The sequence below is a fragment of the Ctenopharyngodon idella genome, chromosome 21 (genome assembly GCF_019924925.1).
Source record: "Ctenopharyngodon idella isolate HZGC_01 chromosome 21, HZGC01, whole genome shotgun sequence".
Taxonomy (NCBI): Eukaryota; Metazoa; Chordata; class Actinopteri; order Cypriniformes; family Xenocyprididae; genus Ctenopharyngodon; species Ctenopharyngodon idella.
The window spans coordinates 19,322,976-19,350,671 of record NC_067240.1 but is presented as its reverse complement, the minus strand read 5'-3'; the positions used below and the strand labels follow the sequence as shown (position 1 = coordinate 19,350,671).

General features: G+C 37.2%; 1 protein-coding gene across 1 annotated transcript; it reads left to right on the top strand.

The window, feature by feature from the left end:
* Positions 1-2,705: 2,705 nt before the first annotated feature.
* gfpt2 (glutamine-fructose-6-phosphate transaminase 2) lies at positions 2,706-27,209 on the top strand. The gene is made up of 19 exons (XM_051876653.1): positions 2,706-3,279; positions 4,311-4,418; positions 4,767-4,862; positions 4,979-5,104; positions 7,057-7,115; positions 9,086-9,220; positions 11,232-11,293; positions 17,182-17,261; positions 18,923-19,040; positions 19,302-19,465; positions 19,741-19,836; positions 20,212-20,309; positions 21,727-21,847; positions 23,483-23,640; positions 23,756-23,870; positions 23,975-24,102; positions 24,206-24,373; positions 24,987-25,148; positions 26,057-27,209. Exons 1-19 carry the CDS (start codon positions 3,273-3,275, stop codon positions 26,099-26,101), a joined length of 2,046 nt encoding a protein of 681 aa, XP_051732613.1. The 5' UTR covers positions 2,706-3,272; the 3' UTR covers positions 26,102-27,209.
* The last annotated feature ends 487 nt before the right edge of the window (positions 27,210-27,696 follow it).

Genomic DNA, 27,696 nt, shown 5'->3' with positions numbered 1-27,696 from the left:
CGGCAATCTTAATGTAAAGTTGAGCAGTATAGTTACAATATGCAGCAAGATAGTGGGTACTAACTTAAGGACTATCACTCAAATTTATGAACATAGGGTGACTAGGAAGGGCCTGTTAGTCCTTTCCGATGTCACCCACCCATTGCGTACTGAGTTTCCTCAGGCCAGATATTTAAACTCCCTTCAAATAGATATAAGAATTCGTTTATACCTGCTGCAATCATGTTTTTAAATGACTTATTATAAATTGTGTTATTTTGTGTGTGTGTTTGTTGTGTTGCTGTAAATATGTGTATGTATATTGCTGTCTACATAAAGAATTGCGTTCAAGGACAATAAAGTTAAGTAAGTAAATAACGCGCACAATGCGCACTCCACTCAGACAAAGGTGGGAGATATAGGAGCTAAAGACAGACCGAACAGGAGAACCATAAACTGGTAGGCCATGCCTTTAAAGGCAAATCTCAGAAAGCACCTGTGTCGAGGGGCTATATGGATATGGAAATAGACATCCTTTAGATCCACAGACATGAACCAGTCCCCGGGTCGAACAAACGAGAGGATCTGTTTCAGCGTGAACATTTTGAAAGAACGCTTTGCAAGAGCGCGATTCAGCCAACATGGGTCTAGAATAGGGTGAAGTTCGCCGTCTTTCTTGGAGAACAGATAATAGCGGCTGTTAAAACCAGTCCTGCACTCCTTGAGAGGCACAACCTCCATGGCTCCCTTGGCTAGGATGTTGTGAATCTCTGCCCTCAAAACCAGGGAGTTTTGAGCTTGAACCTCCGACTCTACTGCGGTTGTCTGCGGGAAGTGTGAAGTGTGTAACCGCTTATGATCGTGTTTTGCACCCACCTTGATATGCCTGGAAGTGCTCACCACGCCTCCGCCAAACTGCGCAAGAGGTTTCAGCATGGCTCGGACTGACAGCTTGCTGCTGAGTGGTGGTGAACTGTGTGAGACATGAGTGTAAGTAAGAGAGGGAAGAGAAGTACATGTGGAACAATCACACAACAACATTCTTTGTTGTCGTCTTCTGCAACAGGCGGGGAGGTGAGGGGAACCGGCAGAGCAGTATCCGAACGGGCAGCCTTTGCAGTTGGACCATCTCTGGTGCTGCGTTTCAGACTCCCCTTCATTTTGGGCCCGTCAGGAACAAGACTGAGTGTCCTGAGCCGATGAACCGAGGCCAAGAGTCCTTGGGCTCCCCGAAAACTCTGGATGAGAGGGAGGGTTTGGAGTGGCCGTAGCACGTGGTCTGAAGGAAGAGCGCTGACCGGATGATGAGCGCGAGGAAGGAGGCTCTCCTACGAGCTTCAACATAAAGTGTTTGATGGCCCTTGACTGCCCAGTGGGGCTGACAGGGGAGTTCAGGATGACGACCATCTCTGCGTCCTTTATATCTGTCAAGGTTAACACAGTTCCTGTTTAGCACGACTAGGCTACCTATGGTATGGCCGATGGACTGTACCGTCATCTTCGTGGCTTGGTCGGTGGCGCTGCGAAGCTCTTTAAAAATTTCTGGATCGGGACCCTGCTCAACAAGGTGCTTGAGCAGACTTGCAGAACAGCCATCGAGTGAAAGTCTAATGCTGCCTGGCCCGCTGCCACGTACGCTGTCCCAGCAATTTTAGTGGTGGTGCGACACGGCTCGTTGGGGGGGGAACTATGGGTCCTGCGTAGACCTCACAATGCTTGAAACCCATAATGCAGATCTCGGCAAAACACTTAAAGGGTCTTTTTTTTTTTTTTTGTGAAATAACCTACTTTCTGTGATGACTTGACAATGAAGGAGAGATTTCTGATTTGGAATTTAAAGAACAACAATTTTGAGAAGTGTTGCTCAGCGCCGCCTTATATATAGGTTGCATTCCCGCCTCCTTTTTGTGCACTTGAGCACCATTGGCCATTGCGGGGAAATTGCGTTAAGCCAGGGGTGTCAAACTTAGTTCCTGGAGGGCCACTGTCCAGCAGAGTTTAGCTCTAACCCTAATTGAACACACCTGAATCAGCTAATCAAGGTCTTCAGGATAACTAGAAACATCCAGGCAGGTGTTTTGGAGCTGGTTGGAGCTAAACTCTGCATGAGAGTGGCCATCCAGGAGCGGAGTTTGACATATGTGTGTTAGGCGAATCAGGCTTCATCATTTCTAGGAGAAAGGTGTTAGTGCATAACTTTAGCTAGCTGTACGCAGCGTCGAGATACCATCTTGAAAGGGAAAGCTACTTTTGTTATCTATTTTTTTTATCTTAGTCATTCGCTAATCCTGAAATAAAAGCTTCAGTGAGCGACATCTTTTGTTTTGTCATCAGTAAGACATTACAACACATTTTATTTTATTTAAAACAGGACACTGCAAATGACAATGTGTACGTTTTTCATTTTATTAAAAAGGTTGAACTATGAATAGTTTTTAAGAAATGTGACAAACAATGGTACATTCATTCATAATTCTACATGAAACACTGCAAATCATCCTTTGTCAATTATAACTGTGGTAACTCCAAGTACTTAAAGTTTATTTGCCACAACTAAGACTTATAAAGCATATTTAATACACATGAAAGTTTCACACTGTTGACAAATGTTTCAATTATATAACAAGATATTTTCATCATCAAGTTTCCACACTTGTAATGGTGGGGACATTGAAAATGATTTTAATAGGTTTAATATGTTTTATTTTAATGTTACCCAATCATAGCAGTGGGCGTTTACTCCCAAGTCTGTGGCACGCCCATCAAAACTGAGTGTTGAAAGAGAGGGTCAAAAACAGGATAGAAAATAGCTTATTTCTTCTAAGCTACAATGTTTTTTTATGTGAAAAAATCTTGAAAACATTATAAGTGGACCTCAGAGAACATTATAAAAAAATGCAGTTCATGACCCCTTTAAATCTTTGCTTTGTTCCTCCATTTTAAAGGCATAATTTGGATAAACACATTTTCTATACGTGGCACAGCACACAGTCTGTAATAGTCTGTAATAAATATATGAAAAACTAGGTTTACAAACAAAAACATGATCAAAAACAGCAATCCTTAGTATCAAGCAAGAATTAAACACTCAGTCCTGTCAGTCAGCCAGCGGTGGGCGGGGCTGACGTTGCCTTGGGAACCAGAGGTGGAGCAGGTTCTAAGTTATAAGTCGTGGCGGCTGTAAGTAATTCTTCCTCGAAGTCTTTGGATCATATTGCGACTTGCTCTGCTCCGCTCCGCTGCACCACCAGAACCTCAAAACTACCTTCAGCTTGAAAGAATACACTTGAACGATGTGCGGTAAGTTCAGCTTTTTATCATTATACAGGAATAGGAATTGTGTATATGAATCGCTTTGATAAGATACATGTCTTCTCATACTCTTAGTTTTCATGTAGTTATTGTCTCTATTAAATTATTAGTAGCACTGTGTGAACGTGAATAGTCGAATGCCAGCGTCATCTTTCAATGTAAATATTTGGTTGGTCTTGTCATCATTCACTGGAGCTGACAGATAATGTGACAGAGACAGATCCGGTTTGGAGTGCGACAGCGGTGGTGATTCAAAACCTACTAAACTGCCTACCTAGATAGCATTTCAGGATATCAAAAGCGCTACGGTCGAACGCACCTACAATGGCTAAATATATTGCCTGTTTTTTTTTTTGGTTTCGATATGCATGTGACGCACAATAAGTGTGTATATGTAGCAGCACAAACTCTGTTTTAAGACACGTGATTAAATATACTATCAGGATCTACCACTTTCAGCTCGACGTGGCAAATGTGTTAAATGAACTTTATCACTTTGTCTACCATTATTAAAAATAATAAGTATATTTAAAAAGAAACTGTAGGCTACTTGCAGATAATATAAAATTAATTAAATAAAAGGCAGCTTAGACATACTTAAAGAGAGTACATTTTTACTTTTTTTTTTTTTTTTTAAGACTATGTTTCTTAAAGTACAGTGATGCACTTTGTAATAATGTCAAATTTAAAGTTTTACTTTACTAAAGTACATTTTGATGTTTTAATTTTTTGTCGTGCTTTAAAGAAGTGCCAATACTGTCATTTTGATGTGCTGACACCGATATAATAAATCACATGTAAAGTATTTATAATTTAACTGTAGTGTATTGTTTGATGTATAAGGGTAATATATGTTAAATGTTACAAATTATCTATCTATCTATCTGTCTATCTATCTATCTATCTATCTTTGTTTCTTTCGTTTCTATTTGTCTATCTGCCAACAAGCATCTTTTAGTTAATCCTCCACTCTGTTAATGTCATAAGGTCTCTAAGCCTTGCTACCTTGTATTTGGCAGGAATTTTCGCCTACCTGAATTACAGAGTGCCACGGACAAGGAGGGATATCATTCAGACTCTCATAAAGGGACTTCAAAGACTGGAGTACAGGGGTTATGACTCTGCAGGTAAGACTGCCACTCCCACCTCTGCGAGGGTAATGTCAGTGTGTTCCGCAGGTAACAGATACGGCACAAGAACAGTGGCCTCGTTTCTTGTATTTTGGCAGTGCAGAGGGCCTGGAGTGTCAGTTCTTTTAGCTGAAGCAGTCAGTTGATATTTGTGTGAAGGGGATTATTGTACAGTTAATCTTGTTTTTGTTTTTTATATGCTCAGGCCCTTCTTTCTCATCTTATGCACTCATTCTGTTTTTATCAAGTCTTTAAAACAGAGACAAAGAGAGGTAGTGACCATAAATTATGTTGTTCTTTGATGGAAATTGCGTATTGTGTTTATTTATTTTAATTTTTGGTCAGGTGTTGCAGTAGATGGCCCAGGAAAAGATCACACAGCTAATATCAGCCTCTATAAGAAGACAGGGAAGGTGAAAGCTCTTGATGAAGAGATCTACAGTAAGTTAACCCACTTTATTGTCAGTCTTCTTATCTTTTCTCTTTAAAGTGCATCTATAATGATTAATTTTCTCAATTTTTTTTTTCTTTTTTTTTTTTCTTGTTTGTATCATCAGAGAACAACTCCATCGATCTTGAGGCGGAACTAGACACACACTTTGGCATTGCACACACTCGCTGGGCCACGCATGGAGAGCCCAGTTCTCTCAACAGCCACCCTCAACGATCCGACAAGAACAATGGTAAGACATCGAGCGAGATGGCAGACAACACAAATTAACTGACCTCGTGATGGTCATCTGGTTTATATCCGGTCATTAGTAAACCATCTGTGGTTGCTGTCAGTTTATGTGCTCTTTATCCAGAAAAGACAGGACTTGGCAGCCGAAACAGGCTTAAAAGCCATTAGGTTTTGTTTGTAAATGAAAGGCTAGTGAAAGCTGTAATACTGTGAATGATGGTTCAGATGTGAAAGTCCACCTCAGAAAATAAACACCTAAGTAGGGGGTTGAAACAAGACAGCAGGAGGTTCCTCTCGCCACACAGTTTGCTGTGCTACTGATTCTGGGTCAGCTTTCTCCTGTAATTCATTAAGGACACTAAAAAGAAGTTTTTTTTGTTCCTTTTATATTTTACCTGATGAGCATGTTATCCAGTTTGATTTGAGAATGATCCAAAGAGCATCTTAAGTTAGATGGACGCAAGAACATCTGTACAAAGCAGTGCAGATGATCATTGTCACAAGGTTACCTACATTCGATTTGTGACTTAGAAATAGTGTATTCCAAAATATTTCTGATGAATTTTATGTTATAACTTTTATTTTAAAAATTTTAAAACTTTTTAAATTCTTAACTTGTGTGAAGGGTAATTATTCGTCTTGATTTAAAGTTAAATTTTATTAATATTAAAGTCATCAAAACTAGAGCTACCTCTCTCTCTCTCTCTCTCTCTCTCTCTCTCTCTCCGAAAATTGTTAAACAAATCAAAACTTTTTTTTTATTTTATACCTTTTACCTTAAGTACTGAACACTGGACATTCTCTCAACCAACTTCATTAGGTGCATCCTGGGATGCTTTCCCAATATTATTGAATGAGTTCACATGTATGCTGAGCATGTTGGATGCTTTTTCTTTACTTTTTAGTCCAATTCATCAATGAAAAAAAAGCAAATTCTTGCATAGACACAATTTATATTTACATTTTAAGTAAATTGTTAAACTACAAACTGGTAGACAATTACACTGTTGTGTAGCATTAAAGTATAAACCTGTAGGTCTTTAAGATCATGAGAAAAACATGGGTGTATCTAAACTTTTGACCAGTATTGTGCATTCAATGATGACAAATTGTTATGAACAATAGTACCTATATAAAATTACTACACCACACACAGATCATGAACAGTTTGTCAAACAGCCATTCTTCAAGTCACTTTGAAATAGAAACATTCATGAATGACTTGTGAAAGTGACAGCCATTGTTGTTTATCAACTATTTTGATTGTTGAATCTGACAGATGGCACATTTTGTAAGTGAGAAGGTCATAAAGAGGAATGTGGCCCTACTTACTGTTGTTACATTAGTACGCTTACAAAAGTGCATAACATGCTTTAACTCAGAGGCCTTTGTAATTTTGCCAAATATGTTTAATTAAGTGCATTCCAGCAAGATTTTTGCTCCAATTTGCTACATTATTTTACAATGAAACACACCTGAACCTACGGAGCCCCGGACATGACATGCAGGAAAAAAAACAGTATGCTAAATCGTGCGCACGATTTACTAATTCATTCCCTCGATTCACTAAAACGTGCGCACGATTTACTATTTCGTTCCCTCGATTTACTAAAACATGGGCACGATTTACTATTTTGTTCCCTCGATTTATAAATCATGCGCATGATTTATAAATCGAGGGAACGAAATAGTAAATCATGCGCACGTTTTAGTAAATCGTGGGCATGATTTAGTAAATCTAGGGAAGGAATTAGTAAATCGTGCGCACAATTAATTTTTTTTCTTGCATGTCATGTGCAGGGCTCCATATGAACCAGCTAATCAAGGTTTTCAGGATTATCAGCTTGGAAGGTGGCAAACAGGATTGGAAAGCCCTGTATAATTTGTTTCCTTATGTATTTTAACCCAAGTTCTCTTTAATTTATTCATCCTTCTTTTTACATTTCTCTCCAGAGTTTGTTGTCATCCACAACGGCATTATCACAAATTACAAGGAGCTGAAAAAGTACCTGGTGAGCAGTATTTTTTAAAGACCTCTTTACTGGAGCCATTGCTGTGAAATCCATTCAACTTTAATGAGAAGAAGTGCAGGGCGGGGATCATTTTGAATGTAAAAAGGAGGCACTACCTACCAGAAAAGAATAGAACCAGTTTGCTTAAAGAATGTCAAAAGATCTAGTAACCCACACAGCCTATACTTGACATCAGTGGAAAAGTAAAGTCGTTTCAGAGAAAGCTAATACATTTTAATGAAAGATTATGAATATTTTTCTTTTGAAATAACATGCACAGATGAAACGTTCAAATTAAAAGATGTTCATTTCAGAATTAAAATATCCTGATAATTTACTCACCCCCATGTCATCCAAGATGTTTATGTCTTTCTTTCTTCACTCGAAAAGAAATTAAGGTTTTTGAGGAAAACATTCCAGGATTTTTCTCCATATAGTGGACTTCAGTGGGGTTCACCGGGTTGAAGGTCCAAATTACAGTTTCAGTGCAGCTTCAAAGGGTTCTACATGATCCCAGCCGAGGAATAAGGGTCTTATCTAGCAAAACGATCTGTCATTTTCAGGAAAAAAAAAAATATATATATATACTTTTTACTCATCTTACTTTTTACTCGTCCACAAATACTCATCTTGCACTGTTCTGCTATGCGCCACGCATTACATAATCACGTTGGAAAGGTCACACTTGTCATAGGCGGAAATACCAATCCAGTGTCTACAAAGCGAATATGCAAAAACTAAGTCAAACGGCCTTTACAAAAAAAAAGGTAAAACAACGATGCCGGATGATTTTGAAGTTGGAGGAGAAAATGAGATGAGTTTTTCACCCTACCGCGGTATGTGACGCATGACCTTTCCAACATGATTACATAATGTGTGGCGCAGAGCAGTGCAAGACGAGCATTTGTGGTTAAAAAGTATATACATTTTTATTTATTTTTTTTTTTTTACAAAATGACCGATCGTTTCGCTAGACAAGTCTCTTATTCCTCGTCTGGGATCGTTTAGAGCCCTTTGAAGCTGCATTGAAACTGCAATTTGGACATTCAACACGTTGTACCCCGGTGAAGTCCACTATATGGAGAAAAATCCTGGAATGTTTTCCTCAAAAACCTTAATTTCTTTTCAACTGAAGAAACAAAGACATGAACATCTTGGATGACATGGGGGGTGAGTAAATTATCAAGAAATTTTAATTCTGAAGTGAACTAATCCTTTAAGCCCAGGAAAATGTTTTGATTTCATAATGATTTTAAAGGTGCGTCACATTTCTGCAGAATTTCATGAAATTTCCTTGATTTATTGTCAATGGTGTTTCACTCACACAGAAGTCACTCTCAAACCAAGCAGCTTTCTTTTGGTCAACTCAGCGAATTCCCATGACCAGCTGTTGAAAATTCTGTGTGGGGAAATCTTCCTAATCGCGCAGATTCCGTTTGAAATGACTGGATTCTGCTTACGAAATTTGCATAACAGCGATAAATGTGACCACACAGAGTACAGAGCATGTGCATAGTTGAGACATAAAGAGAAAATGCTGCATGCCTGGTCTTCTTACATCATAACTTTTGTGATAATCACTTATTAGGTGTGGACCTTAAGGCAAGATGCATAATAGGACAAAGTGTAGAAAATATGTGATTGTTCATGACATAATTGTCATTTTATCTTTTCAAATGAATTTGTTTTACAGATTGTGTCTTTCTCATTTTAGTGGTACACATCACGTCATTTATTGTTAGTACAATCTCACAGTAGTTCATTACACAGTATCCCATAAAACAAGCAATGAGGAAGTGTTTAAAACCAATTTAAGTTTAGTATTTATCTCTCTCTCTTTCTCTCTCCCTTTCACATTCATTCATCCCTGATTCCTTCATTCTGCCCCTATTTCACAAAAGAAAAACATGTTTTGTTTTGCCGCTGCTTGTGTCTGTAACCATGGCTTTTCCATCCCAACCCATTGATAGGTTTCCAAAGGCTATGAGTTTGAGTCGGACACAGACACAGAGGTCATCCCTAAGTTGATCAAGTATCTCTATGACAACCGCGAGAACGATTATGTGTCCTTCTCCACCCTAGTGGAGCGCGTCATTCAGCAGCTGGTAAGCATCACGAGTGTGTACGTGTGTGTGTGTGTGTGTGTGTGTGTGTGTGTGTGTGTGTGTGTGTGTTTGAGGTGAGGGGGTGGTCTTACTCATGCCTCTGGGAACCCCATTCTCAGATTGTGAAAGTTAAAGGCCAGTTCTTGCTCATTTTCAGCCCTCTTAAAAACAAAGAAAAGAAGTTCAGAAGTTCTGCTCTGTTTAAGGGGTAGTTACATGATTTTCACCATGATATTTGTAGTCATATTCTCACTGATACATCAAGTAAGGCATAAATAAGGACTATTTTAATGTTTTTTTTTTTTTTTTCTTTGTAAGTATCTTCATCTTCAACAATTGATCACGCAGTCAAAGTTTGGTCTTCACTGTCAGTTATATAACCAATAGTAATATTTATCAGCACATAATCGAACAGCTCTTCCTCGTCTCTAAGTGGCTAATATTACCTAGATTGTCAAATGTGGACAGCCAGACCTTGTTTTATGAGTCATTTATGAGTCAGTACCTTTGGACAACTCTCATGGCCATAATATTCACTGCTGGGAAGTTCAGCTCTATGAGCGAGGGAGGTGCTCTTTGAGATATTCCTGACAGGAATCTAGTCTTTATCATTGGTTTATAAAACACCCTACCTTCCTATCAGCATAACGACTGTGTGACATTCCCCGTTTTTACCATATCTATGGTACTCTGCCTGTTTTATGGCATCTTCTGTAAATTGATTACACAAAATTTTGATTACTCTCTATCTAAACAGCTTTGGCAGCCATCTTAGTGATGGAAGGCTGAGAGATAAAAAGATGATAACATTGACGTCTTGCTTAAGGGGCGGCTGCAAGTTTCTAAGCAACCTCTTCACCTAAAGGACATTAACTGACCTGCTTTGAAAGGGACGAGAAAAGAGAAACAAGTCTTATTCGGAGACTACTTGAAAACAGGCTTAGGCGCTTTGTGCATTTAACTTCACAAAGACATGGACACTTACAACAAAGATTCCTGATAAAAAATAAAAAAAGGCTTTACAGCAAAATCACTAGCAGGAAATAAGTAATAATGTGCTATAGAAAGTAAATGAGGCATATTTTTAAGATTTGTGCATTGTAATATTATTTATGTTATATTATTTAATATTACATGACAGTTAATGACAGTTTTCCCAAAATTCTCATTATTGCAAAATGCTAAATAATTATATATGATTTAAATTATTGTTAAATTAAAATATTACATATATTTATACATCAGGACTGCATTTTTCTACTGCCTATAATTTTAAAAATGTCTTTTTGCTGTATTACTGATGTGTTTAATTGTCATGAAAATGTTAAAATGTAAAAAACGTATGAAAAAATTTTTTGTGAAATAATATTTCAGAATATTACTATTTTTACTTTATTTTTGATTAAATGCAGTGAACATTTTTTGTTTTTTAAAGAAGTTGAGAGACTTTCACAAACATAAAAAATTGCACTGACCTCAAACTTATATTTAGTTATATAAATGTTATATACAGCTATTCTGTATGTGTGTGTAATAAAATGTGTCTTGTGGGAACAAACTGTGTATATAGAGCAATTTAGTAAAGGCTGCATGTGTTGAAGCACGTAGACATAAAATGTGAGTTGTGTGTCAGTGTGTTATAAATTTGTGGACTGGAGTCTGTGTGTGTGTGCTTTCCTTTGGGCAGTGAGTCAGGAGAGGCTCATTGAAGAGGTAGGGGCAAATAAGTTCCCTCAGCACACAGAGAGGGCCCCTATTCCCCTTAGTTCAACCCTCACTGTGGGGCTCTGTTCCTCTCAGCTCCCCCGTGCCCCTCCACCTCACTGGGCCTCCGCTCCAGGCCTGATCCTCAGCTGCGCTACAGAGGTGGGCTGACGACGAAACGCGAGAACCTACCTTTGCCCGTTCAACAGAACGACGATGTTTCCATTTAGATCTGTATCATAGCTGTTCCTGTGCCTCACCAATGAACATTTGTCTCATTCACTGTTTTTTCTCTGTCTTCCCTCAGGAAGGGGCATTTGCTCTGGTTTTCAAAAGCATACATTTCCCAGGAGAGGCCGTTGCCACCAGGTCAGCAAGAGCTATGGTTTCTCTGAATTGTAACACACTCAGATTTCCTCATTCCTTTCTTGCTCTTTCCATCTTCTGAGATGAACTCCTTCCCATTATTTCTCTTCGTGCCAGTGAACAGGAGCCAGAAGTTTACAATTTGCTGTCGCCAGATAAGATTTATGATGTTCACTTACAGTTTGCACATTTAAAGACAAGGAACTAGGATCCTTAAAAAGCTGTGGCTGTCCAGGAATCAGGGATATAACAAAGGTGTTTATTAAGGGTTATTTCACCACGCTTGGTTGGTACTCTGACCCTGTATATATAATTTTGAGTCAAATGAGGCCAAGACCAAAGTTAATTATTCCCATCTGCCCAGCGCTGATTGTGAACGAATGCGTTGTTGGTTTTGGTCAATTCTGTCCTGCTGTGAAGGGAACATTTTAAGACAAGCCATGTTGCAAGACCCATCAATGTGGGTTTCTCCGTAGACACTAAAATGCTGTTGTTGTTTTTGCACCATCTACAAGTAAGAGACTTTTTGGAAAGGTTATTCATGGAACTTTAGAGGGGGGATGTTGCTTGGAATATTTGTGAGTGGTGTTTGCCAAGGACTTTTCAAACTCTTTAATGCCAAGGACCCCCAAATATGATGAGAGACCCACTTCTTAAAATAAATGAAAGTCAATGGTTCTAATGGTGCTTTCACACTTGGTTCAATTGCCTAGTCTGAACCCGAGTTTGATTGCCCCCACTGGATTGTGTTCACATTGTATTATTTGGGTCCGAACCGCATCATCAAAGCTTGGCTGGTAACGGTGATGCAGGAGGATGCGACAAAATGCATAGCACTTTTATATTTTGGTTTTTGAACCTTTTTTTTTCAATCTGCTGCGAATGTACTGCAAATGTTCTAAAGAAAACCGAAGTCCGTTTCTGCTGAAGGCGAACATAAATAAGATATATATTCTCTCTGCTTTCAGTGCATCAGTTGCGCTTGTCAGGAAAGTGAGTGAGAACACAAAAAATGTGGACTTTAATGTGGACTCAAGTACGGTTTGCGGGTGCACTCCCTTCTCAGGAAGAAAGCGTTCACATCATCCAAATGATCCGAACTGACGTCAATCAAACCTGTGTGCGCACTAGAAGTTCTAGTTTGAAAAACAACACTGACCCCATTGATTTTTATTGTGTGGACTAAAAAAAACACATTTTAACTTTTATAGCCCTAAAAAAACATTTGTACAGTCTTTTTCACATTTTTCATGGACACACTGATACCTTCTTGAGGCCCCTTAGCAACCATCTTTAGACTTTAGATATATCAAGTGCACTCATATTACTAATGGGAGAAAGTACAACGCGAACAGATTGCAACAGTCGGGTTCCAGAAATAAAAACTCCATTCATTTTCTCCATAGGGAAATTGATTTTTGACAATAACTTATAAAGCTTTAAAGACAGCCTTATTGTGAGCTACAAGGTTGTTAACTGATAGTATTTGCTTCTGTTGAAACCGTCAGCTCACATCATTTCAACTTAGTTTTAAAATAATCGTGTTTAACGGCGGAATTCTTTGTGAAAACTACATTCCACCAATCAGAGTCAAAACCATCAAAACGTGCCAAAAGATCCCACCCACTCCCATGGAACACTACGAATGACGTAATCAACTCTCTATGCGCTCAAAATAATTCAATATTTCAATGTATATGCATATTTTGCAATAAACTTAAAAAAAATAATAAAATAAATACATAACACATCCAAATCAGCCGAATAAGTGAGTGTTGTAAAATGCAGTCTACTGTTGCTAAACTGCGGGATGTGCTTGATATTAAACAGTGTTATTAAAAGCTCATTAAGCTGGCACACTGTTCCCTAAGCAGTTTTCTGTGTGTGCGCTCCGAGACGGAGCTGAACTGTATAAGCAAAGTATACTGTGGGCTTCGGATTCGTGGCTAAACGGTCAAATAGCCTACGCACAAATATGTTGAAATGCCGTTTTGGTAAGTATCCTTGTAAACACAGTCGGTTGTGTCTTAAATGAATGTAAACAGTTGAAAACGAAAATGTGTGTGTAACAGTATATTGGATCTGTGCAGCTCTTAAAGTGACAGCAGCCTAATAAATCTGCTGCAGTCATTAGTCAATTCAAGTCATCTTCGTTTATATAGCGCTTTTTATAATACAGATTGTTTCAAAGCAGCTTCACAGTGATAATAGGAAAATAAATGGACAGAGATTATTTTGGCTTTACAGGAGCTCTAGGAAAAAGTTATTATCGAGCTAAAGTAAGGTTTTTATTGAATCACTTCCGTTGTAAAAATCATTAATTATTAACTTAGGGGCCGCTTAAATGACACCTTTTTAACTGAAAACAAAAGACTTGTAATGCGTTCTTGCCGTTCATTTACGTGTTTAGTCTATAGGTATGCGTGTTTGAATGTGTATGTGCAGAGATGCTTAGTCTTTTTTACAAAGTGACATTGCCAAATGACTTGTCTGGCTCGCATAATACAAAATTATTAGTCGGTCCCGTGGATCCATGTGAACTGGAATCATTTTGATAACGTTTTATCTATACATAGGAAAAGGAAAGGGAAGGAGGCCTTCGCAGGGGATAGTTTAGTTGACATTTCAGGTCTGCATTGTCGTCGTGTCTAGGCTTCATCTCAACTGGATACAGCCTGGATCTGGCAGACTACGATTAACCTCGGAATAAACAGAGAGAGACTAATATTAGCGTAGACGCCATTCTTCTTACGATGTAGCGAGTACATCAGGTGTTATGAAAAGTGTTCCCAGTTCCGGCTGACCTAATTTATGCAGCCTAACAATTTACATTTGAATTATATTTGAATTATTGAATTATTGATTTGAATTGATATGAATTATAGAAGTAGATAATGTGTCATGTGTATTCCGGGTTAAAGAGATGTGTTTTTAGTCTAGATTTAAACTGACGGAGTGTGTCTGCTTCCCGAACAATAGGAAGACTGTTCCAAAGTTTAGGAGCTAAAAAGGAAAAGGATCTACCGCCTGCAGTTGATTTTGATATTCTAGGCATTATCAACTGGCCAGAATTTTGAGATCGCAATAGACGTGAAGGACTATGATGTGTTAAGAGCTCGCTCAAGTACTGGGGAGCTAAACCATTTAGTAATTTGTAAGTAATTAGCAAGATTTAAAAATTTATGCGATGTTTAATAGGGAGCCAATGCAGTGCTGACTCTAGCTGCTGTGTTTTGTGCCAGCTGGAGTTTGCTTATTAGGCGGGCAGGGCAACCACCCAGTAAGGCATTACAGTAATCTAGCCTTGAGGTTATGAACGCATGAACTAACTGTTCTGCATTTGTCATTGAGAGCATATGTTGTAATTTAGATATATTTTTAAGATGGAAGAATGCAGTTTTACAGATGCTAGAAATGTGGCTTTCAAATGAAAGATTGGTATCAAAGAGTACACCCAGGTTCCTAACTGACGACGAAGACTTGACAGAACATCCATCAAGTGTTAGACAGTATTCTAGGTTATTACGTGCAGAGGTTTTTGGTCCAATAATTAGAATCTCTCAGGAAATGTCTAGTCATCCAATTTTTTATATCAGCTATGCATTCCGTTATCCATATTTGTAACCGGGAGTCGGATTTGCAGCCTTGGCTAAATGAAGTTTACATGAGGCTAGATAATGATCTGAGATGTCATTGCTCTGCTGCAGAATCGATTCGATTCCATGTGACAATATTAGATCTAAAGTATGATTACGACAATGAGTGGGTCCTGACACGTGTTGTCCAACTCCAGTAGAGTTTAAAATGTCTGTAAATGCCAATCCCAATGCGTCTTTATCATTATCTACATGGATATTAAAATCATCAACAATAAGGACTTTATCTGCAGCCAGTACTAACTCTGATAGAAAATCAGCTAATTCTTTGATAAAGTCTGTGTGGTGCCCTGGTGGCCTGTATACAGTAGCCAGCACAAATGTCAAGCGGGATTCATCACGTACACTAGATAACGTTACATAAAGCACCATTACTTATCTGAATACCACCAATACTTTAGTTTTTGCTGAAGTATCGATAATTGTGAAATTTCACTGACATTTAAAGTTACTCATATCATGAAATAAGTCTTTGATCATATATCACCCAACAATAATCGTGTTAAATAACCATTATTTCAATATTGACCAGAATAATTGTGATTGTGAATTTTCCCATAATCGAGCAGCCCCAAATTCTCAATTTTTTTCAGCATAATTTAATAATGCTGTTCGCAGTGCTTCATGGGATTGTAGTTCTTTCCCTCACTAAAGCCATTAAATGCACAGTCTTGTACCTTTGTATTTTTGTCTGATTTTCAAATACTTTTTTGCTTCAAATCAACTTTTGTAATGTTATTATTCACCTCATAGCTGATTGGCTTGGTTCATGGCTTATAGGGCATAACTTTGGCATAAGATGGCATAACTTTTTTTTAAACCCCTATGGAAGAAATTAATGGAAAAAATATTTACGGAACCAGCACAGCTGAAAAAGTGGGCGGGCACTGTTGCACTCTATATGGTGAATAAGTTCCACCTTCAAGAGCCAATCACCAGTTAGAACATTCATTGCATTACTGCAGCTGCCATTAGAAGCTCTGGTTGCCGTAGAAAGAGTCAGTGTCCTGACTCCTGAGATGCACTGTTACGACTACACATGGCTGGACCAACCTGATATTTAAGCTTTTCAAGCATAAGAAAGAACATTTATTGGAAAGTTTATGCAGATTTTGTTGCTGATTTAAATGTGAGTGTGGCAAGCAGTTTTTGAGATTTCAAGATTTCACCATTCAAGTAGATGGAACATGGTCTTGGATGCCCAAAATAGCTGCCTGGAGGTGATGCCTGAAATAAAGCTGAAATATAAATATTAGATGAAGTCTTAAACTTAAAAAAAAAAACTTAAATGAAAATGATAGAAATATTGCTTTGGCAACTAACTGAAATAAAATAAGTTCAAAATTAAAATAAGAAATTAAATTGAACTTAAAAAATTAAGTTCAAAATACTAAAATGATTGAAACTAAAACCGAAATAAATAATAAATTAAAGCTAAATAGAAGTATTATTCATTATTAATTTTAATAAATACTTAATAGTGTATAAATAATAAGACTAACTACAAAAATGTAAATTAAATTCTAAATTCCAAGTTTATTGCTCTGTGTAGAATCCATCCAAGAATCCACATCACTTCCAAATTCTCATTCTTCCTGTCTCACCTTCATTTGATTATCATTTGACTACACATGACACCAAAGCTAAATTAGCTCAGTACTACTGTGTTTTGAATATGAGCATTGTTTTTGTTAATGGTTCATTGACAAAACTTTTAACCGGTGTGGAGTTAGAATCCAAAATTAATGGTATAGTGAACATTTGGCTTGTTGTGTACACTGAAATGCAACTGCCCAACCAGTTCAAACAAAGCAAGCACTGAGAAACCGCTCCAGTGTGAACCCATTTGGCACGTCAGCATAAGGGACTGTGTCTGCTCCAAGCAAGATAGGTGGTGCATGTAAAGGACAGGTCTGAAATATTTCCTCAAACAGGGGTGAGGGGGTGGACCTAAACAAGGATATGATGAAATAGAGAAAGAGTGAACACAGGTATCCTGTTTACAGCAGGGCTACGCTAACACCATTCACTCAGCCAATGGAAGAGCAATGCCACTGTACATTGAAACCAGGGCAAAGTCCTGCAGGTGTGCTGTTGTTCCATAGAAACAATGAAAGAGTTTTTTCTTAGTAAAAGGAAATTAAATGTCATTGTCCTTTTTTACACACAAAGTATGCTTTGCATAAGCAGTCAATAGCAAAAATGTATCCCTCTTTCTCATCTTGTTTCAAACAGGAGAGGAAGCCCGCTGCTCATTGGCGTGCGCAGTCAGTATGAGCTTTCTACTGAGCAGATCCCCGTCCAGTATAACTCTGGTAAGTTCAGTCCACGTCATCCTTTCTTCTTATCCATCTGTACATCTCCCCAAACCAGTTCTGGTACTTGGAAGTGAGATTGTTGTCTTACACTATATGGGTATAAATTTGCAAACACCCAAACACCACGCCCATACTGAATGTATGTGCTTGTTGAATGTTTAATTCCGAAACTATTTGCATCTATATTGAGATTGTTCCACATTCCAGGGGGGAAGAAATGGGAACGCGGGGGCACTGCGATGCAACCGCAAAGGTCACTTTCGCGATTAAAGTGGCAGGGGCTCAAGTCCCCCTGCCTCCCCCCTCCGGAGCAGGGTTATATAAACCCGGGTAAAAAGTGGTGCTAACCCCGCTTCTACATTACAAGTGTGAAACGTTCCTTTACCCGGGAAAGCAGTGTTTAGAACAAAGATATGCGTAAGGGTTACACGCAGTGTGAAAAGCCCTAATATTTCTATATTAAATAAATGCTGTTCTTGTGAACTTTCTATTCATCAAATAATCCTGAAAAAATAGGTTCCCACAAAAAATATTAAGCAGCACAACTGTTTTCAACATTGATAATAATAAGAACAAATGTTTCTTGAGCAGCAAATCAGCATATTAGAATGATTTCTGAAGGATCATGTGATACTGAAAATTCAGCTTTGCCATCACATGCAATAAATAAAATTTTAAATATATTAAAATAGAAAACAGATATTTTAAATTGTAATGATATTTCTGTAACATGTAGTTCTATGTCTGTTTTGATTATTTTCTGTCTCTTCTGGTTTGCCTGAGTTCCCTGTGCTTATTAGCTTCCATAGTTCCTAATTTACGCACCTGTTCTGTTTTAAGTTGATTACTCAGTCTGTGTATTTAAGCCTTCTGTTCATTCAGTTCTTGGTTCGGTCTCGTTTACGTCTTTATGTGGTTTTTATATTTTTACTCCTGAAATCTCCTGCATGTTCTTGTTGGATCCTATTCAGACACTGAGAATCAGTCCAATTCATCCCAAATGTGTTCATTGTCATGCTAGAACAGAAAAGACCCTACCTAAACTCTTGCCACAAATTCGGAAACCCACAGTTCTCTACAATGGCATTCTACATTGAGATTTGCCTTAACTGGAATTGAGGAGACTAACCAAACCGTTAAGGGGGTCTTGTCTTACATACTTTTGGCCACATTGTTTTGCCACAAAAGTATATGCTTCAAAAAAAGACAAAAGGCAGTACTGCAGTCATTTGGACCTCTGGCATATTTTAGGCCGAGTTATTGGAAAGACGTGTGGCATCCAGCTGAAGCCTGACTTGAAATACGGTATTTTATGATGGCAGTCGCCATCATCTGTTTGCGATAACTGTAATGCTAAGATACTATCTTTTTATGTGAGCATGTGACATGTTATAAAAGGATGATTACATCAGTGGAAGAATAAAACACACTCTTGTCTTAAACATTTTAAACATTTAAAGAACATCTATTTTTCAATCTCAGTTTAAGTTATTTTTAATGAATATTTTAACTGTATGCTAACCGAAATGGTCAAATAATTGTATAATATTAAATCACCTGACTTTGTTTATTGCTTTGAGCAATAATTCTCTGTTAATATTTCACCGAATGTACTTTTAGATGTTAATACGTGTGATTTTATTTCCATTTTTCTTAAGGTGATTCCAGGAAAGATGAACGGGAGAAAAACTTACTGAACCAAGAAGGCAGCACCAATGCATTGCACTCAGTCCACAAAAGATTGGCGGTGGAGTTTTACTTTGCTTCTGATGCTAGGTAACATACATACAAATATTACACTGTAAAATCTAAATCTATCATTAACATAATATTTACATTACGAACCTTCTTATTGAGAAGGCTATACACAGCAGACATCCAAGTTAAACAGGTCATACCAGTTGCTACTGTAACTGAAATGGTGATGGCAGTTCAGCAATGCACCCTGATGGCCAGTGGCCACAAAACCTCATTTCAAACGTGATCGTGACTGTAAAAGTAAAGTAAACCGTGATTACTTTTATTTTTCTCTCTCAGTGCAATCATTGAGCACACCAACAAGGTGATTTATCTGGAGGACGATGACGTCGCCGTGGTGGTGGAGGGGAAGTTGTCTGTGCACCGTGTTAAGCGTAGAGCAGGGGAAGACCATGTCCGTGTCATTCAGACCCTACAGATGGAGCTCCAGCAGATCATGAAAGGTCCCAGATCACACTAACACCATCGAAACAATGTTTAAAAACACCCTACCACTTAATAAATAAAAAAAAAAAAAACACTTAATTTAAAAAAATATTAGTAAATAATAGAAAATTAAAATTGAAGAAAGAAATAAAGCAAAATAACCCAGGATTCCGTTTACCCAGGGTTTAGAATGACCCAGCGTTAACTATTTCAAGTGTTAAAACCCCTAATTTTTTTACTTTTGTAATTCAGCAAATTTTGTTTTTGTGCTAACAACATTTCATACTTTTAGGTAACTTCAAGGCTTTCATGCAGAAGGAGATCTTTGAGCAGCCTGAATCTGTCTTTAACACCATGAGAGGCAGAATCTGCTTTGACAGCAACATAGGTACAACATGACCTTCCACTTTGCCAGAATATCCACGTCAAATTAAATTAGACTACTTCTTGTAGCACATCCCTGAAAGTGCTGCCTGATTTGATGTAGTAGAATTACAGCCATTCTCAAAGGTGAAGTGTGTAGTTTCTGCACTATTAACGTCATCAAATGGAATTGCAAAAATAATAACAGTCCCGCCCCAAACAACACTTTTCCTGGAAATCAGCCTACGAATAGGAAATTGTATATTTCACCTTTAACTAATAGTTATTTAACATATAATGCAGCAGATGTGTTTAGTTGCAAAGAATCTTATAACCAGAGAATTTGAGCCTGGTTTTCTTTATGTTTTGGATCAGTTAGCATGTCTATTTTTGTGCACAGTTCTTCTTGGTGGCCTGTCCGACCATCTGAAGGAGATCAAGAGATGCAGACGTTTGATCATGATTGGCTGTGGAACCAGTTACCATGCTGGAGTGGCAGTGAGTTTTTGTATTTTTTGTCTGGAGCATAATGTAGGACATTTTATTGCATTCATAGATGAAAATGATGAAAGAATGAGATTGTTTTTTGTATATTTGCTATATAGTTATCCATTTTCATTACAAGACTCTCTGCTTTAATTTCAAAACACTAGCTTTTTCCAAAAGTTGATCATCCACACTGAAACGTTGTAAAACGCACATAAATCATCTTACTGCACATGCGTAAAATGTAATAAAAACTCACTGAGATGATACCGAGAGACTAGACATACGCCACTGATTTAAAAAATATGGACATTTTCAGAGACAGGAGAAGAGATATTCTAACGATTACTGTGTAAAGAATTTTTCAAACTCAACGGAACATGAAGTTTTAATCCAACCCAAGCCGATCTGAAAAAGCAGCGGCTGGTAAACATGCATGATAATTTCACCACAGGGTATCAGTGCTCGTTTAAACTAATGACCGTGATGAATACGATCAGTAGGAACCTTTGTTTAGTTGTATTAAATCACTATTCTGTGTTATTTTTCATTGTCATTCATTTCACTGTATGTAATTTACATGTTTATGCCAGGAATCTTAATTAATATTCAATGTAGTAGCGCTGTCAGCACGTTACTGTGTAAGATTAATTCAATATTTAACATCATTAAATTTATTTAAGGCATGTACTGCACATTAATTCATTCAATTCAACTATTTTAAAAGACTGGAATAAGAGCACCAACGCACACAAGCAATCCTTTTCAAATTCATTTAAAAATGTAAACTTAACAGGTATGAAATATGATCAGTAAGAGAAAAAGCACTGTTAATGAGAAGACGAGCACTGGACTGCTGCAGGTTATATTTATTTATTATTCAGAATGCGCAGTTGGAAAGAATATATGTTTATAGGAACATTTCAGCAGGTTCAAGATAATTCATGTTAATGCAGTTTTAATCAATTGACAGCCATAAAACATAGTAATAATCTGTATTCTCATGAGTAATGTAAAGCTGTTACTGGAAACTCCCAAGTACTAATAAGTAGAACGTGGCAGTAGTTGTCCATATTCGTCACATGATTAAACATGTGTTAAACATGTAAAAATGCACTTTTATAATTCACACTACAATGCGAAAACGACATTTTCAAATGAATCCACTTGGGAGAGCATCTTCAAAAAGCTCAATTTTCACAGGACAAAATGCAAACTCAGTGTGGACGTAAGGCCAAAACATTGAGAAAAAGATGCATTTTCAAATGTATATGTAGCCTAAGTATGTCAGTAATTTTTTTTACTGTATATTGATCATTAAACTGTCCGATTTCATATTGAAGGACTTCTTAAGAGGATTATTTCAATGACCAGCTGGCTGTTCCTTTCCCTTACATGATCACAGCATTATCTCTGATTCTCTCTGCAGACACGTCAGATCCTTGAGGAGTTGACTGAGCTTCCTGTTATGGTCGAGTTGGCCAGCGATTTCCTAGACCGCATCACGCCAGTTTTCAGAGATGATGTCTGTTTTTTCATCAGCCAGTCGGGTAAAGTGCAGCTCTTTACCCTCAATCTCATGATTTATATTCCAAAAAGGGTTGATAATAATGACCTTTGAACTGATATGACACTGAATTACACAATAAGCGCATGAAGTGATATCTCAGTTGTTTCTCCCAGATGCTAATGAGATTAAATGAAAAGTATCTTACCTCCTTTTTTCTCCCAATAAAAAAGCCCCCATGAAAGAGGTCTCAGGATGTTTCAAACTTTGCTCTGCTCAAAGTCTGCAATCAAAAGTCAGATATTTGAATATGAGTGCAAACATTTCTGAGAACTCAATTCTCTGCTAAAAGAGCATCCTTGGAGCAATAAAATATTCTTGTAGTTGTGGCACATTAATAAAACTCATTGATTATATTGAGCAAAGTAAAATATTATCAAAGTTATACAGTATATTACAGTTATATATTATTATATTATATTATATTATATTATATTATATTATATTATATTATATTAAAGGTGCAGTAGGAGATCTAGGAAATGCTAACGTTAGCCTGCTAGCATTGAAAGCATACGATCCCATAGGGTGACCATATGTGCCATTTTCCCAGGACACGTCCTGTCCAGGATTTCTAAGTTGCATAAAATGTCCCAGTTTTGTTTTTGTTTTCATATTTGCGGAAGGTAATGATGACTGAAAAATAATCTGACCAATAGCATGCATTATACATAATCAACCAATCGTGGCTTGCGAAAAGGCTGGATCTACAGAGAACGGTCAAAGCATTGCAAATACGACAACATTTTAATGCATTGCATGAAGACTGTCAATGAGAACAGTGGCTTGCACAGACCTCCGTGTAGAAATCGCGTTCCTAAATCGCGTTCCGGGGGCACATCGATATGACCACTTTCACGATTAAAGAGGCAAGGGCTCAAGCCATTTTAGGCAATTTAGAAATCCTGGACAGGACGCGTCCTGGGAAAATGGCACATATGGTCACCCTACGATCCCACCCTCCCTGCAAATCGCCGTCCAAAGCCACGCCTCCTCCAAAACACATGAATGCGCACACACTGCTCTCGACAAAGCGTCACAAGAGACGCCGTTAAACTACCTCATGTCTTCAAGCACAAAACATTACAATAATAATTAACTTAAACAACTTACAGAGCTTGAAAGTCTTACTGAACAGCTTCAGTTAGAACATCACGGGTTGCCAACTCTTAAGTACGGTATTTATGGCGTGAACGCAGCATAAGCGTGTTCTTTTACAGTTCGGTGGCTGCTGTTTGTTTGCGGTGCTCGTGACTGAGTATCTGTCTGCATAACATGAAACATGATGACATATGATGTCTGCGTGAACACGGGTGTGCAAGGGAAAGTAAAAACACATGCTGACTGATTTCATTCAGACCGAATATAATAATTGGATGAACATGGTCCTACGCCTTCCACAGATGATATATTTCTAAAAATACATTTAGACCATTTAACATAGTGATTGCTATCTGGATATGAGGAGACTTTCAACCAGTATCTAACACATATTGCACCTTTAATGTTGTATAATACTATTAATGCTGTTTCATGTTGATGACACTAACACATGCATGTCAATGCTGCTGATAAAGATAGTAGTTCATGATAATATTGATGATATTATTTTGGTCAGGTGAGACAGCGGACACTCTGATGGCTCTACGCTACTGTAAGCAGCGCGGGGCACTGACTGTGGGTGTCACCAACACTGTGGGCAGCTCCATCTGCAGGGAGACCGACTGTGGAGTTCACATCAATGCTGGGCCTGAGGTCGGAGTCGCCAGCACTAAGGTAATAAATTAACATCTTAGACTAATAATAAATAAACAATATGTAGTATTATATTATATTGTTGTTTTTGTACAACACATTGCTTATGTATTGAGTGTGTTACAATCATCTGCAGGCTTACACCAGTCAGTTTGTGTCTCTGATCATGTTTGGCCTTATGATGAGTGAAGACAGGCTCTCAATGCAGAAGAGAAGACTGGAGATCATCAACGGCCTCAAAAAACTGCCAGGTGTGTGTGTGTATTACGTAATTGTCATAATGACCTGTATATTTTTTGCAGTAGCTCATTATTGCTTTGAGATAATATTAACTTGGACATTGTCTTCCATTCAGAGTTGATCAAGGAGGTTCTGGCTGTTGATGACGTTATCAAAAGCCTTGCAGATGAGCTCCACCATCAGAAGTCTCTTTTGGTCATGGGTCGGGGCTACAACTATGCCACCTGCCTAGAGGGGGCACTGGTGAGTACAATGCAATATATAGGCAGAGAAGAGCATTATAACCAAGCATATAATCAGAATCTGGTGTAGTAAAGCACACTTTTTTGTTCTTTGTGCACTGTAGAAAATCAAAGAGATCACGTACATGCACTCAGAGGGCATTATGGCTGGAGAGTTGAAGCACGGCCCTTTGGCGTTGATTGACAAACATATGCCAGTCATCATGATCATTATGAAGGATGCCTGCTACCAAAAGTGCCACAATGCCTTGCAGCAGATCACGGCTAGACAGGTAACAATCATCAGACTCTGTGATAATGTGATATATGCTACTGTTCAAAAGTTTGCGGCCAATTGGATTTTTCATATTTTTGAAAGAAGTCTCTTATGCTCACTAAGACTGCATTTATTTGATCAAAAATACAATAAAAACAGTAAAATTGTGAAATATTATAATTTTAAATAACTTTTTTTTTTTTCTATTTTAATATATTTCAAAAATGTAATGTGATGGCAAAGCTGAATTTTCAGCATCATTACTCCAGTCTTCAGTATCACATGATCATTCTAATATTCTGATTTGGTGCTTGAAAAAAATTATTAATAATGTTGAAATCAGTTGATGTTTTTAATATTCTGCTTAATATTTTTGTAGAAAACATGATACATATTTTTTCAGTATTATTTGATGAACAGAAAGTTCAAAATAAAAGACTTTTGTAACATTATAAATGTCTTTGCTGTCACTTTTGATCAGTTCCTTGCTGAATAAAAAAATTACACAATAAAAAAAAAGAATCGTACTGACCCCAAACTTTTGAACTGTAGTGTACGTCTACAGATTCTGAAATATCACCAATCATCCAACATTTAATGATGACTAATATCTTGTGAATATCTTTCAGGGCCGCCCCATCATCATATGCTGCCAGGATGACCCAGAGATCAGTAAAATGGCATATAAGACTATTGAACTTCCTCAAACGGTGGACTGTCTGCAGGGCATCCTCAGTGTCATTCCACTGCAGCTCATGTCTTTCCATCTGGCTGTTCTCAGAGGATATGATGTACGTTTACATTTCTATTAATCATTTATTACAAGTTTTTTTTTTTCTTTAAATCGGTGAAAACAGCGAAAAGGGGCTATAAAAGGGGCTATAAAAATGAGGAAGTACGATCTGTAGTTTTCAGAAACAGCTGGAGCTGTCAAAAGGATGGATGACGTAAAACACACATGCACTTTTGCTGATAAATAAACGTAGATATCTTGGTGCCGATAACAATGGACCCTTTTCATGGACTATGATGAATCGTTTCCACAGTTATCAACATCACAAATCTAGTAAAGTTTTCATATTTTCATTTTTACAAAATGTAATTGACAAAAAAAATAAAATTAGCGCTGCTGCAGGGGTGTTTCTAATACAATGAATGAGGGAGTGATGGCGAATTTGACATCTTTCTCTCTTCTGACTGCTGTAATCAACCTCTATATTTTTTCCCTCTTTTAAAAAGCTGCAGAAACACTATCGCAGATTTTTTTTTTTCTTGCTATTAGAGCAAATACAAATACAAAATTGTATTTGCTGTCATATCCCATTCACCGCTATAGACGTTAACACAACTATGATGACTTCCGCTTCTGAGAACCCCCAAAATGTGAAACGGATCTATAAAAAGCTAGTTGAAAAGTAGCAAACTTACCATTTAAATATCACTATTAACTATAAAAAGCATTTTGCTAGTTCTTTTGTAATTAAAATAATACTTTTGAAATAGAATATTGTATTTATTTTTATTATTATTATTATATTTTCTTTTTAGTGACATTTTATTATAGTATTATAACATTTTTTTAAATTCATTTGCCACTTTGCAATACCATTTACATTAAACTATTGATGGGAAAATTATCAATACATTATAATTTTTGTGTATTTTTATTACATATTATTGTTTGTTTCGTTCCCATCAGGTGGACTGCCCAAGGAACCTGGCCAAATCTGTGACAGTGGAGTAGCTCCTTACAGGAAATGTGAACTAATCAAGGTAGAAGAGGAGAATACTGACCACCAAAGTGCAATTACCATTGTGTGTGTTTATGTGTGTTTGCAACTGTGTGAATGTAGAAGTGTGGGTATTTATGAATTATGATCAAATCCCTAAAGGCCACAAAACCTGAATGGATCCATTGGGTGGGGGTGGGGGGTATTTTATTCTTGTAAGATAGTGATACGTAATACCTTTTGCTCCATAAGTGCCTCAGCATCCAAGTGCAAATGAAGGGAACCCCTAAACTGTGCCTTACACTATCTTCTCTCAGCTCTTAACTGAGCCTGAAGGATCACAACTAAGTCAAATGTTTACTTCTGACAAACCAAAGTGCAATACTTTAATCTGCACAATGTCTAAGAAACGTGCCACCAATCGCAGGAACTAAAGATCTTCGTTATGTTGAGAGGATAAGGAAGTGATGTGTAGATTTGGAAGTGCATGAATGTTCAAGCCAAGTATGAATTGTTTTTAAATGAAGTATCATTTTCAGTACTAGAAAACACTATTTGTCATTATCGTTATTACATTGCACACATACTCTGTGCTATAGAAAATTATTATGATAGCAACAAGTGTTTATTACATGAACTGACATACAGCATTCAATCGCTTTAGAGAAAAAATAATATAAATAACTGGGTTCCACTGGAAGATTTACTGTACTGTTTGCGTTTACTTTGACTGTGAAGCACTCATTGTGGGAACAATCATTGTGTTGTTAAAAGACATGCATTTTATGTTTTTTTGTTTTGTTTTTGTTTTTTTATGAATGATTTCAGTGATTTTTTTTATATGATCTATATATGTTGTGCCGAAATGAGATTTCAAACCCTCAGTGTAACTTTTTTCTTTTATAGCCTTGCTGGGACAAAATCCTTTGTGATAGTTTCAAACATCATTTCCCTGGTATACATAGTTGTCATATACATCAATTTTAAATCAGTTTTATATTTTTAAAGTTATGGGTTGAGTGTTGTAACATGAAGAGCAGCTGTGAAAAAAAGGGGATTTATATTTCAGTGATCATTAATAAATAAAATAATTAAATAAATAAAATGAAGTACAACCAGCAACAGTGTCAGTCAGTTCAATCATTCTGTGAGACTTTATTGTCTTTTGTTTATTCATTTCCCTACAGATACACTGTTAGAAATAAAGGTTCAGTGTGGTTCTATATAAAACCCTAGGGTTCTTGGCTTTTAAAAGAGCCCTTTATGCCAAAGAAGTTCTATAAAAGGAGAAAAGTCTTCACAGATTGCATAATACTTGTTTACCAGGTCACATTTAACAGATGATTTCAATTTTTTCTCATAAAGTCAAAAAGTATGTTTACGAGCTGTTTAGTTCATTAAATTTAATTAAAATTAAACATGGATTTAAACAAAATTAATGAAAACTAAATCCATAAAATTATCCCATGATGGGAACCCATAAAAGGTTCTATAAGTGCCTGAAGGGTTCCTCTTTAAGGTTCTATATAGAATTATATAATTTTATGATTTATAAGATTTGAAAAAAAAAAAAAAACATTTGAATAAATTCTATGGAATAATTTTATAA

Excerpts from the sequence above, each read along its gene's own strand:
- gfpt2 (XM_051876653.1), top strand. Across the intron at positions 17,262-18,922 it reads CCCCGTCCAGTATAACTCTG|GTGATTCCAGGAAAGATGAA; the intron begins GTAAGTTCAGTC and ends ATTTTTCTTAAG. Across the intron at positions 23,641-23,755 it reads TCGGAGTCGCCAGCACTAAG|GCTTACACCAGTCAGTTTGT; the intron begins GTAATAAATTAA and ends AATCATCTGCAG.